At 37.1% G+C, this 14,920-nt stretch overlaps 1 protein-coding gene across 1 annotated transcript; it reads right to left on the bottom strand.

Annotated features, from left to right (window-relative positions):
* Positions 1-818: 818 nt before the first annotated feature.
* Positions 819-14,019, bottom strand: krt99 (keratin 99; the record flags this gene model as incomplete). The annotated part of the gene is made up of 9 exons (XM_081358550.1): positions 819-1,467; positions 1,568-1,677; positions 1,808-2,028; positions 9,935-10,060; positions 10,781-10,942; positions 11,055-11,211; positions 11,561-11,643; positions 11,951-12,079; positions 13,735-14,019. 9 exons carry the CDS (start codon positions 14,017-14,019, stop codon positions 1,361-1,363), a joined length of 1,380 nt encoding a protein of 459 aa, XP_081214676.1. The 3' UTR covers positions 819-1,360.
* Positions 14,020-14,920: the final 901 nt, after the last annotated feature.

The raw sequence follows: 14,920 nt of genomic DNA, 5'->3' as shown, positions 1-14,920 counted from the left end.
AGCTCTTTTAGAAGTGCTGAAGCGTCCAGGCGAGAAACACGAGCCGCGTGCAAGCCACTGCACAGACCAGCAGCAGGATTGTTTTTTCGTGTTTCGCTGAAACACGCCGTCACACCAACACCGACTGAAGAGCTCTCTTGCTTGAAGAAGGTGAAGCACATTCACACTTAGGCTCCAAAGCAAAAACATAATGCGAGATTGCACTCGCGGCTCCTTTTATACCCACACGGTGGGGCAGAGTTCGCGATGCAAATTCAGCAGGCCCATTGTATTTTCATACCATTGGCTCATTTTCTAATAAGTCGAAGGTGATAGGGCTCTCTAGCGAAACCCCCATTCGTCAGTCTCTGACATAACTCGTAGTGACTGACTGAAAGGGACCTGAACATTAACAGATGTGTCCCTTTACTCAAATACACACAAAATAATATTTAATTTCAATATTTCCTCTCCATTTCCAGCCATGTGCAAAGCCTGCTGGGAACTAACAATGGTGTCTCTAAATAAAACCGCATAATTGAGCTAATTCTTTTAAAATAAATAGGTAGCCATTTTTCCTTAATTTTATCAGCTTAATCGGTTCCTCAATTCAAGCTTCAAAATTGTGTACGTTTCCTTAAAAAACGGAGGAAAATATATCTCTTGATTTTATAAGTGAAATGTTCTCAGTATTTTCCATACAACACTGAATCACAATTTTCTTAATGAAATATAGGCTACACAATATTTTTAATCATCATCAAGACCCATGATTAATTCTTTACAGTGATATGTCAGACATTTAGACATGCTGCTCAAGTGAATCTCTGACACATGTTCTGATTGCATGAACAATCTTTATTTTATTTTATTTTATATATATAACAAATGCAAAGAATAATTTCCTTAAAACTTTAGTGTGTGCAAGTGTGAGTTTGCAATGTAAGTAATAGCACAATTTGCATAAAGAGTCATTGTTTCAAATAAAAAAAAACAGGTATTATTTGCTAAGAAGTCAATTATTAAACATGTTTTGCACTGACTCTAATCCTTGCTACATTCAAACAGGGTAGGCCTATGTATTTTTTAATAAACATTATTTTCACTGGCACAAATAAAACAATTTCCTAAGTGTCAATGTTCACATTTGATTTTGGTTAATAAAACAACCTTCTTTGCCTCACACTGACCATGTCGCTATATCTCAATCTCTTACTCATACTTTAGTTTCAACCCTCACCTTGAGTTAAATTAGACTATAGCTGATCGTTTAATTGATGTACAGCGACACCTAGTGGCTAGTATCCAAAACACAACAAATCAAACACCATTTGTCATTAGACTCTACATATAAGATTAGTTTTGTTATTGCATTGTTTTCTCAGCTAATTTCATGGACTTTCTCCTCAACAGAAGAAGATACGACTTTGCCATCCACAATCTCCTCCACAATGACCTTCACTCTGCGCTGGACGTGAGGGTTATACTCTGTAAGGGTTCAAAAGACACATTTATTACTAGTTCCATTCATTTCTGCTCCATGTTGACTGAATGAAGGGACCAACATAAAACATTTCATTTCACTCACCTTCCTCCTCTTCCTTTATCTCCATTGTTTTGGTCACTGTTTCTGTCTCGGTCATGGTTTTAGTCATGCAAGTTTGAGTCATGGAAGATTCAGACGTGCTTATGACGGTCCTACAGAACACAACGATAGACCCTGGGTCTCATAGCTGATACAGTACATAAGCTCAACAAATGAACTGATATTCACAACAAGCCACATACACCTGAACAGAGCAAATTTAAATAAATCTGTTCTACGTACGTTTGAGCTTCTCCTTCCAGCAGCCTCCTGTATTCAGCGATCTCCATCTCCAGCCTCATCTTGATGTCCAGCAGCAGCTGGTACTCGGAAGCCTGTTGTCGGATGTTGGCATTGAGTCTCTGTAGCTCCTCCTGCAGGTGGTCTATTTGCAATTGCAGCTGACTCAGCTGGACAGCATAGCGTATGCCCACGTCAGCCAAACTCTGCTCCAGGTTTTGTTTCTGGAGAAAATGATTGAACATCGTATGGGGAGATTAAATACTCAAGGGAAATGGCATATTATAAACCATGTTAAGTGGTTGAAATGTTTTTTTGATATATTGAGGATATTGAGAGAGAGAGAGAGAGAGAGAGAGAGAGAGAGAGAGAGAGAGAGAGAGAGAGAGAGAGAGAGAGAGAGAGAGGAGAGAGAGAGAGGAAAGGAAATGATTCAGATTAACAGCACAATTGTGATTGTCATAATGCTTTTATGTCGTTCAACAAACAAGAAATGAACACTGAGCAACTTACATTTTAAACACAATATTGCCACAGCAGAATGAAAAATGTTACATCTCCAAGCAACACACGACAATTAATTTAGGCTACCTACCATCTTTGAACAGATCGATTGAATTAATAATTCACTGACTCACTCACAAAGACAGTGGCTGTGTTTGAAATTGCATATTGTCTATAAGCTATAAAAGTGTCTGCTAAATGATTAAATGTATATAATATGAAAATGGGGATTATGAATGAAACGCTGTCACTGTCACTTTATCTACTGTCCCAGCATCAGTTATGTCGCCTCATGAGATAGTAAAGTATTCATCAGAAACCCACTTCAAAATCTTGCCAGAAGTAGGTCATCCAGGTACTTTTCACCTACTGTTTTATGAATAATATGAATTCAGACATACTACTTGTCTCACATACTGTTTTCTGCCTATGTTGTAGTAGGGAAGTCATAAGTAGGCAGATCAATCCTACGGTTTGGTGGATTTGGGATTTTGGAGTGTAACCTAATAATTTTGACCAAACATTTCAAATTTCACTTTTACATTCTATGAAGTTGGTCCACCCTGTTACATGACAGTTTTACAATAATGGTGCATGTGGACGTTTTTGGGTGGACATTTATTAATCCCATTATTAGCGAAAAAGGAACAATATGCTAGCAGATGGTTTACATTTAGGAAGAATTTTAATAGATATAAAATAGATTTTAAACACATAAACAAACACTGTCATCCAGTATAATTTTTTTTTTTTACCCTATTAGATAAGACTAATTACTAAAAGACTGAAGACTAAGACTATCTTCTAAAAACGAGGACACAGAGAAAAGTTTATGACTGATTCTTACTTTGTTCTTGGAGTTGTTTTACCCATAGTTTACCTCCAAGGAAATTATGTCACTTTTAGCCAGTCATGTGATTTGGGGCATAGGCTAAAAAATTTAAAGGGCAAATATCACCAATGTAACAGGATGAACTGAAGTTTGAGGGACATAAACTAATTTAATGGATTTACAGATTTAAAAAATAGGTAATTAATTTTGTGTTTATATTTTATTTCAAAGAGAATACTAAACACTAAAAATGGCTTTACATGTAACCTTTATTTCAAGGTGAAGTTGAGAAAACTTGATTGGGATACCCTTACGAAAAAGAAGTTTATTCAAGTGTTCTAGTAGTATACTTCTTTTGAGCTAAACATAAGAAAGTATACTTTCAGTCTACATTTTATATACTTCTCAGAAATATACTTTATACTTCTCAGAAATATACTAAAATCACACTTAAGTGTACTTGACTTATACTGAGAGAAAGGTCCAAGTATATTTGGCCAGTACTTGTACTCAATCTTTTGATCGAGATATACTTAAAAGTGTAATCAAGTATTCAAAGTATACTTGGCTTGTAGTTGTGTTAACTCTTTTGATCGAGCAGCCTATTAAATATAGTACCGGAATTTACTCAAATTCTACTTTTCCCCACCATTGACTGAATTTTCCAGCTATGCATATTTTCACTGTTATACGGTAGGGGGCGCTATGACACATCTTCTAGTACAGAATCTCCGGATCAAAACCTTACGGTCTATGATCAAAACACAGGAGAAGAAGTGGCTGAAACAAGTAATAGATTGCTCACTCAAATGTAAAATAACGTGATCATCAAACATTAAACAGCGTGTAAATCAAAACTGCTTAATATTACCAAAGAAATGAAGCGTAACCCATGAAGAGAAAACGACTGTGAAGCTTTGGGGGTGTTGGACTCGATCTGCTACTCCATCTGTGTTTTGATCATCGTTCTGAATCTGATCAAGGCATAGTCTTTGACAAAAATGTGATTTTCTCAACTTTTTTTGTTTAAAATGTTGCCTTTTCTTTAAACTTACCGACATTCAGGTGTTAATAAAAAAGTATGCATGAAGCTAATAAAATATTTTTTTTTTTAATTAAAGTAGGCTACAGTTAAAAAATAATATATTAATTTGAACATAGTATAGGCTACTGCAAGTGCAAAAGTAATATATAAATAGTAAACTATAAGCAGGGTGCGATTTGCCGGGGGGGATGCGTGGGATTTCCCCCTTTCTGGTCAATGTATCCCTGCCTCTGCTTAATTATTTTTACCCCCGGACGCCGCCATTGGCTAACGGAACCCCACCTGCAGTTAGCATCCCATTGACTCCCATTCATTTTGGCGTCACTTTGACAGCGAATAACTTCACATCTGAGGCGTTTAAAGACTCCATTTGTCCATTATTTATTTCTAAAGAAACACGACAATGTATAAAATGCTCCATTACCTTGTATCTTACGTTATGGCCCTGTAGAAGCAGTTTTTGTACAAGTAGGCTAACGATTGCGTCACAGCCACGCGACTCTCTGTCGCACAGTAGAGAATTACCGTATGGACAGGAGGAGAAGCTCGCGGGCAATCGGGAGGACGTCGAGGCAAAATGACAAAGTAATTAATCAGAACACCTACAAAAAGTTTCTCCTGCTCCAAGATCATGGACAGCTCCTACTCACGCTCTCCGTCTCTGCGAGTTTCGGAAGGTAATGATTCAGATTGATCTTGGCACAGCTACTAGAAGACAGACGGTTTGCTCACGTCACATCTACGTCGTCGAGCTCAGTTTGAGTTTGCGCAGTACGCTGGACCCCCAGGAAGTAAGATTTTCTAATTGGCTTCACTTTGGCTGAGTCCCAATTCGCCTACTTATACTACGACCTAAAAGTATGTACTTTTTTTGTGATGAAAAAGTACATACTTTTGAGTGTGTAGCAAAAAAGTATGCACGTTCTGGGACATACTTCGATGACGTCATGCAACGTGAACTTGAACGTGGTTGCCTAGTTACGCACACCGCGACTGTTAACAAAATCTGTTATATATCCAATATAATTTTATTTACTATTCCCATCTTTTTTTCCACAATACATTTACAATCTGTTTACCAAATTGAGGAGTGAAGCAGGGCGTCGTCGTAGATCAACCAAACGCAGGTCGTTTGTGAGGCGGCTGGTTCTGACGTTCATGTGCAAATGTGTGTAACGAAAGCTAGCGCTACTTATTTTCTGAGTTAAAATATTTAAAGTTTATAGTGTAACTATTGTTTAACGTATTTTATACTTAATCTTATACTTATGTATAATCCTTAAAAATACCCCGATGAAAATGAACCATGCTTTTACTATAGTAAAAGTGTAGTAACCATGTTTCTTTGGTTGGACTGATAAAGTTAACATATAAGTCAGACAGAAACAGAAATACATAAAAAAGACACTTGCATGACACTGTAGGCTACTAGAGCCTTTTTATTTATTGTTTTGTAGCCTGCATCGAGGCGCTCGGTATCTTCGTCGGACCCTACAAGATAAACACGGTACTTTTTTGGCACAACATAAACCCATTAATATTACGAGACAATAAAATATAACTTTAATTAGGGTTAAACATTTGAATTCTTACACTTAAAAACTGAGGGCGCATCTCCGTTGCTGCATCCGACTGCCAGGTTTACATCACCATCATCACCGCAAAGCTCCTCCCTCCCGCACGCAATGGGTTGTGGGCAATATTAGCCGTTAGAGTGTGCATTGATCTGCACTTCGAATTCTAACCGGAAATAGTAGACCATCCGGGTATCTTTGGAATACTCATTTCAACATGCTACGATTTGGGACGTACTAATTCTAGTTTCGCATACTATTTAGGACGGATAGTATGCGAATTGGGACTCAGCACATGTCTCCGTTGAATCCAATGGGGTCGCTGTGTCCATTTCTTTTACTGTCTATGGTAATCACCACTCTGCAGACTTGCTCCATGTCCCGCCCACGGCGCTATATGATTGGTTACACCTCACGAGTAATAGCCTATCAACACTTGCGAGACGGTTGCATATGGAAGTAAAATAATCTCAAATGTTTTTGAAACAAAAAGCCTGTTGAATTGCACTACTTGAAAAATAATAGGCATTGCATTAACCATGCTTGCATTTTAATGCATTGTATTTTTAGGGCTTGCATTTTGCATTCAGGTCTTATTTTACGCTGCATATGCAGCATATTACTGAAGCGGGAATAAACATCACAATCTGATTATCTGTTTCTATGATGACAAGCAGAGTTAGTGCTGAAGTTGCACATACGGTGTTTTACTCAATTGAGGCTAAGCAAAGGTTTTTTGATTACTCACTCACTCTTGAGTGTCTGGCGCGAGTGATTTCAATGTTTAGTCAATGTAAAGACGCGTTCACGCGCGTCTAGAGGTCGTCCTGCGGCGCGATGCGTTTCGCGCGGCGCGGTAGACGCAAAGCCCGAATGAGGCGAATTGACTTTGTCGGCCCGGCCCGACACATTAACTGTATGTTATGAGCCCGAGCCCGATTTAAACCCAGGGGTGGCGCCAGGGAAGTTGAGATGAAGCAAAGATGAAGTTGACGATCGCCATCTCCGTAGTGAATGCGCATATATGGAGAAATGCATGGATTACATTAGAGTGTTGCCTATTTCTTTTCGTTTTGAATTTTTTCGATTAAAGACATTTCAAGCGTTCTTTAGATATATTTCTTAATATTCTCTTTGAGGCATACACTTAGTTTCGGTTAATTTATGATGAGATCCGCTCAAGTTATCGTGCAGTGCAAGTAACCGTGGCGGCGCCTCTGATTATAGCCTATATCTGCTATATTTGCTTCTTATTTATTAAATACACGCAATTCGTTGATGAAAAATGTATTAAAATTAAGATACAATTCATACAAAACGAAATTCACTTTAAAGAAAGGCTTTCTACAAAACAAAACTTAATGAAATGGTCAAAATCATGTCTAACCCACTCCAAGTCTCCCAATATACTGCACATCCTATCTTACTCATGCTGCTGTTCACTTTTCATAAATCAACATAGATGGAAAAAAATAACAATAATATTTTAACAAATATGAAACTAAATGAGCTTATTTAATGGCTAGGCTACAACACATATAGTAGGCCTATACAGACACTCTATTTGTACAAATTGCTGCACATTCATTTACTGCTTCTGAATTTTGCACACATAAGTTGAAAGCATTTGTTTGTGCATAGTAAAACATATCTGCAACATTTATCAAGTTCACGGATATTGTGCGTGCATTTATTAATTATTATCATAATGAATAATGCAACAAGGACAAATCATGTAAACTGCCTTGTTTGTTTATTCAGAATGAAATGGATCGCAAATGGATCTGAAAGAAGAAACGTAAAAAATAAATAAAATAAAATAAAAATAAAACGTGAAAAATGATGAACACAGAAAATGAACAAGAATGAACTTTGGATGGCCTAGGAGGAGTAGCCCTGGTAGGCTACAACTCTAATTTAATTCAACAAGGTTTTAGAATATAGAATATTTTTTAAACAAAATAAATATTTTTAAAGATTATTATCCCGGGCCGGTGTGATGCGTGCGAGTGGAGGAGACGCTGAGCATGACACGTGACGTGTTGCATTTTGTAACACAAGTGCTGGATCAAGGGCCCGGCCCGGGTCGGGTCAAATTCGGGCTCGGGCAGAGAATCTAAACTCTGATTTATCTGATCCTGTCCATTAGCTTTGATCCATGTACGGCTTTTCAGAATGTCACCAAGTAGAAATATGTGTAATGGTATGTAATTTTTCAGCACAAAAACTCTTGTTAGCTAGCTGGGAACAATGAAAAGGGTCCAGAGCAGCAAATGCAGTGAATGAAGTTCATGTTCTCATGATTTATTTTTATGAATAAAAATGTTTTTAAAACATCCCCCCCTCTGTTTTTTTTTTCACAAATCGCACCCTGACTATAAGTATAATGTTATGTTCACATAAAGAAAACTTAAAAGTAAAACTTACTCCAAGTATACTTGCAGTATAAACTTCTAAACTAGTAGTTTACAGAGAGTACACTTCAGTGTGTAGCCTACTTTCATAAACTAAAACTGTACTACTTGTATTAAAATAGTAAACTACTGGTATACTTATAAGCTCACTTGTAGTACAGTTGCATTCCATAAGAAACCTAGTTGTGTACTTAAAGTTTACTACTCTTACACTTATAGTACACTTAAACGTATACTTTTATATACTAAAAGTGGGCCAATTTAGTCCCAAGCAGGATTGAAATAGTACACTTACAAGTTTACTACAACTACACATTGATATTAGTATACTTACTACATAAAGTATACTTAAAAATATACTTTAACATTACTTAAGTATACTTCATAAAATTAACTTGAAGTATACTTATTTTTCGTAAGGGACGAAAGACTTGTCGTGAGACAAATTTTTATTAAGTATATTAAGTATTTTATTATTATTTGATTTTATTATTATGAATTTGTGTTAATTGGGGTACATGATCATCTATGCATGAAAAACCAAAAAGGAAAGTTGATTAACATTTTATGTCAAATATGCAGTATTGTTTAATGGGGACATAAACTCCTACAAACTATAAGATTGAACCACACTCTAAACAAAAATGGTGATAAAAAGGTGCTATACAGCACCTTTGGCAAATGGTGCTACATAGAACCGTAAGAGGTGCCATTTAGCACCTTGATTGTTTACAATTGCTTCAACAAAAATGGTGCTCAACAGTACCCAACAGTGGGGTTTTTTTTGGCTCATAATAATAGGGAAACCTCGTTTGGTACTATATGGCACTTAAGAAGCTTTATAGCACATTTGTCAAATGGTATAGAACCTTTTTTTTTTTGTTGTTGTTTTTAGGTATAGGGTCCATTATCATGCCAGATACAACAATTGATGAGTCAATATGCTTCTAAATGACACTTTTACTTAAAAGATGGATTAATGTTGTCTTTCTAATTCTATCACCAACTAAACTAAGAGACTAAGAGAGAGAGAGAACCTTTAAAGAACTGTAGGGGCTTAACGGGTTCGTTGTATGGCAGGGGTGCCATATTGATACTTTGCAGTCACGTGATATCTGGCGGGCGACAAACGCGGTTAGTGCATCCAATCGCACAACAACTATCTGACATGTCGTGTACACCTCAAAACATCAACTTTTGTATATTAAAACTGACGTTCTTGCCCGCCAGCCAGTACAACTGACGTCACGTGCAATGTATCAATAGCACCTTAACCACCCCAAAGAACCGCTGAAGAACCAAACTCGGCTTAAAAGGTTCTTTAAATGGTAGTGGTGCTATATAGCACCATAACCACCGCAAAGAACCCCTGAAGAACCGCTGAAGAAAAGTGCTGTCACATAGGCCTACTGTTGTTTGGTGACAACATCGTTTCATTTTAATAGAAATCTATGCAATCAGGAATTTTGTATTAGGGTGAAAGACATGCAGATTTTGCATCTGGTTCACTTAGTCATGCGAATTCGCTGCGTTGACCATCAGAAAGCTGTTTGGTTTGACACGGACAAGTGGAGTGATACAAATAGTGAGAAGTCACAGTGCTGCTGGACTGTTATATATCAGGGTTTGTGGAACGCTGTTTAGTCAATCACATTCGAAGACCAGAACTAACTGTTGTATTATGAAAAATAAGCAGAGATCTTTGTTTATCTCCTGCCAGAGAAAGGCAGGGCTTCAGAAAGAGCAAGAGCAGGATTTTACCATGGTGAGAACCCCCTGTAGTTCTATCTCCAGGCTCTGGACTGTTCTCTTCACATCAGTGAGCTCAGTCTGAGATGTCTTGATTTCAGTATAGCTGGTGGTCACCTGAGTCTGCAACACCTCCGCCTAAAATATTGAAACCCAGAAAGTAATGAGGAATACATGACAGAAAAAAAAGGTAGTTGTGGTCAGTTGGAATCTGAATATTGCCTGCTGTGTGTGGCTACATTTCAGTTAATCTCTGTTGCAGACTGAACTGTTTACCCAAGGCGAACCCATGAGAAAATGTAAACAATATACATTAGAATTGGTGGCGAATTTGTATGAATTTATACAATTCGAGTCATACGAAACGAGACCCCACTCCTAACCCCCAGACGGGTGTAAGCAGACTGTACGAAAACATTTGAATGCAAGCGTATGAATTCATAAAAGTTTGACTTATTTGCCAGTAGGTTTGAATTGCTATGAGAGTGTGTTGGATAATCTTCTGACATCTAATAGATTGAATTAAAATACCTTTGCTTTAGCAGTTCCTGCCCCTTCAATTGACTAAGCCAGACAAAAACAAAATATGTCAACAGTTTTGACAGCTGAAAGACTTTAACGATTACTTGAATGTCGCAACAACATTCCTACTGACAATACAATCAATTGTTGTAAAGCATATCATCAGACAAGCTGGCATCTCAATCATTATTAGGGGATTATTCTTTTTTTTAAAGCAATGACAATGAATTACATTCCACTCTTTTTATATGTTAAAATCTTTTCAGGAAGTTCACCCGCCCCTGCAGGTCTAGCATATTGTTTTCTTGCAGAGGAAGACTTGTCTTACTGGCTCACCTTGCTCTGGAACCATCTTTCAGCCTCCCTGCGATTTTTCTCAATAAGCATCTCATACTGAGCTCTCATCTCCTGCAGCTCCTTATCAAGATCTGACTGAGCTGCACAGTCCATCTCCACGTTCACAGAGCCGCTTTGCCTCTCTCGCAACAAATGAAGATCCTGTGGAGAAAGAGGAGGAGGGAAAAGAGCAGTTAGTCTTCCAAAAATGACATTTGATCCTTCTTGTGAAATAATTCAAGACCAAAAGATTGCAGTGAAATGGTAAGGTGACCTCCTCATGGCTCTTCTTCATGTACAGCAGCTCCTCATTCAGTCCAGTTAGCTGGTTCTCCAGGTCTCCAATGGACAGCTTCATCTCTCCCAGAACCACTCGCAGTCGGGCCGAATCTGCTTCCACAACTGAACGCAAGTTCAGTTCAGTCTCATACCTGCCACAGCCAAGGAGGACAAGGATCATATGCTATTTTAAGATCATATCCCAGACCGCAGCATATAGTGTCGGCCCAGATCCGGCCCACATCTGGTACACGTGGATTCGGTTTCACTTTATTTTGATGGTCCCTTTAACACAATCTGTTGACTATAAGTAACGTTGCACGTACATGTCTACTAACTCTCAACAGAATGTTCAAAAGGGAGCATCAAAATAAAGCATTATCGTGGATTCCACACGTTCCAGACGTGGGCCGGATCTGGACCGATACTATGTTTTTGTCTGGGATTAACCAACAGTAAACATTCAATACTAAATGCAATATTGCTTTACACATCACATACTTCAAGTGGAAATCTTTAGTGGCGAACTTGGTGTTGTCCAGCTTCAGACGGAGCTTTGCGTTCTCCACAAAACGACTTTGAATCTTTCAAGGACAAATGAGAATGTGTGGTTGATTTAGGGATGTTAATCTTTCAATAAGCATAATAACTAACTATCTGGATGAATTAAAAAAGAGAGAAAAAATGACTAGCTGAAATGAAACTAGATTTCTAGTTTTGCTAACAGCTAGACATTGATGTTAAACAGCTCTAAACAGGACTGCCCTGTTGTATTTGTGATATTTGAAATACAAAACATGGCATAATGGCATAAGGTGAGGCAGGGTTCATCTCATGCCATTTTGGTTATTTCAGGGGTGTGATCTTTCTGTTGAGTGACAGCAACTCTACCTGAATGCTGAGCTCAGAAATGGTTGTCAGATAAGCACTCATGTTTTTGCTCTCCACCGGGCTCTTGTTGTCATAAAACTCCTTAATTTGCAGCTCGAGTTTCTTGTTGGCCTGCTCTAAAGAGCGCACCTAAAACACAAAACGTGCACAATAATAAAAGACAAAGATAATTAGACAAAGTCCAAATCACAAAACTTTCTCTCAAGGTAGAATGTTGCAGTTTGTAATGTTCAATCTTGCATCTTTTGATTTGAGGAATTATTTAGAATTGATTTAGAATTAGAGAAATAAAGTTTTATCTTATGTACATTATTAATTAGGCCTAAATATGTAGAGTAAAACCATTATAACTGATTTGGGACCCAGGAATAGACTTTTTTCCACTGTAGTTGACATTATATTTTAGTGAATTTCTCTGACAGCATACGTCACAGTCTGGATGTCCTGTAAAGAGCACATTCAGAGCTTTCCAGAGATACCAAATGTTTGGAGGTTTCAAAACATTAATTTAGTGATCAAACTGCAGCACTCTTATATGATAATATTTTGTAACTATCATTTAAATTTGACTTATTTTCAAATTGTTTGTCATAAATCAACATCTCAGGGTTTCTAATCAAAATATGGCTTTCTGTTACAAAACAGGGCATTTATTTCATACATGTCCACCTTAGAGGACACCTGGACTTAAAAGCATGCTTATCAGGCATTTTGGAAGACACAGAAACATGAGAATATTATTATGAGAATGTTGCCAATTATTACTCCCATTATAACACTTTTTTTTTCATTACATGTTGCCCCAAGAACACATTAATATGCAAATTAGATACAGTGTATAGATACACATGGGACTTCACATGAATGGCCATTTTACCCACAAATTGCATAAAGTAAAATGGTATATCAATTAATATCTTTCATAACATAGCTGAGAATCATCTTTATACAGAGTTTGGTTGAAAAAAATCATGAAAACAAAAAACTGATTGGTGAATAATTTTTTTTTTTTTTTTTTTAATCCCATTGTTTTTGCCTATACATGTAAATTCATGTAATTTTATTTTTTTAAACCACTAAGCCCTGGTGTCCACTACAGTGGGCATAGCATAATATATGAAGAACATATCACATAGCATATGAATAAAATATCTTTTTTTTTTCATTTGTTTCTTATGCTCTAAACAATGTACATTTTGTTCTGGATCTCAGGTGGATATGAAAATAAAACAATAACTCCACATACAGTAACCCAAATGCATTCTCGTGCTACTAAATAGTAAAAATAACAGCTAAACACTAAATTTACTGTTAAAACTTTTCAAAAAAAATTATATTTAATAATTGTTACTTTTAATTTATGCATATTCATATAATGTGCATATTAAGGTAATGTGAGTATACAATGTTATACAATTATTAGAAAAATATTTATGATTTTAGGGATTCTGGCCAAATTTAACAAGATAACATTTATTAAGTAAAACAGTTATGAATTAATATATAAACAACCTAGACAATGACTAGTATTTTAATATATGATATTAAAATATATATTAAACATATATATATGTGTGTGTGTTTGTGTGTGTGTGTGTGTGTGTGTGTGTGTGTGTGTGTGTGTGTGTGTGTGTGTGTGTGTGTGTGTGTGTGTGTGTGTGTGTGTGTGTGTGTGTGTGTGTGTGTGTGTGTATATATGTTTACTCTATATACTCTATATATATATTTTATAAAGCATTCATCAGGATTCATTAGTAGAAGTTAACCAAAAGAAGGTATGTTACCCGCTCCAGGTAAGATGCCAGTCGGTCATTGAGGTTCTGCATGGTCTGCTTCTCGCTGGGATACAGATTGACCTCGTTAACAGCCATCGTCACGGATGAAGTGGACAAAGATCTGGAGAGGCGGGCACCGTAGCCCCCAGCGCTGCCATAATTTTGTGCACCAAAAGACAAAGAGACCCCTGAACTCCCCAATCCGTTCATGACCAGTCCACCAGATGAACCATGGCCAGCTGACCCGAACACGCTCCGAGTGGTGAACGTCTTACTACTTTGACGGACCGACATGGCTAAGTCAGAAGATCTTTGGAAGGATGTCTTTCAAATGTCGAAATTAAACATCTAATCTAATTTCCACTAAAGACTGACTTATATAGCACTGCTGCATCCCACATGGTGTCAGGTTTCCAGTTCCAGTGAATAGATGGAATGTGAGCGGAGACCTGTGCCCGGACGCTTGTTAAAACCATTGACTTCAAAAACCTGCTAACACACCCTTGAAAAACTATGTTAATCTTCAGAACTGTTAAATGATTTGTGGTTTAAAGAGATTACATCTTTCTTCAACTGTTGATTGTTTGTATTGGTCATGTGCCAGTTAACAGTGTTTTTTTATAATACCTGTAACTTTTTCTTCTTTCAAATGCAACCATTAATTATACACATATATGTGACAGTATTACAGAATAACTCTTTAAGCAATTTTCTCATGTTTGTTTACTCTGTGTATTCACCAACATTCATCAGGTTTGCTTTTCCGTTTAGTTCTTATGACAAACATTGTTCTTGCACTCAAATGTCATGTACCTGAACCATAACCATCAATCATGATGAATGGATTTGTGTCAGAATGTAGTAAAGACACATCTCTTCAGTACATTTTTCTCCGTCAGTAGCCTAATGCCAGATAACCGTCTCTTAAAATGTAGTCGTAACTTGTAATGAAACAGTTTTGCTGGTGCGTTTGACAGTAAAGGGGATCTACATGTTGACATTTTAAAGAGGGTGAATGGGAAAATTCTTAAGAAATCAATCATGATGTTAGGCCATTCTGACTTCAAATGTCAGAACATGCAAATTCATGGCCCGACCTATTCTGATGAAATTATTTGACTAAGTGTATTCACTTGCATGTAACTACATGTTTAGGCAGATTTGCTAAATCTGTCATTAAAATGTAAATTTCTTT

Source organism: Scardinius erythrophthalmus (genome assembly GCF_964197995.2).
Source record: "Scardinius erythrophthalmus genome assembly, chromosome: 25".
Taxonomy (NCBI): Eukaryota; Metazoa; Chordata; class Actinopteri; order Cypriniformes; family Leuciscidae; genus Scardinius; species Scardinius erythrophthalmus.
The sequence above is the reverse complement of the archived record's forward strand: the minus strand, read 5'-3'. Positions and strand labels throughout refer to the sequence as shown.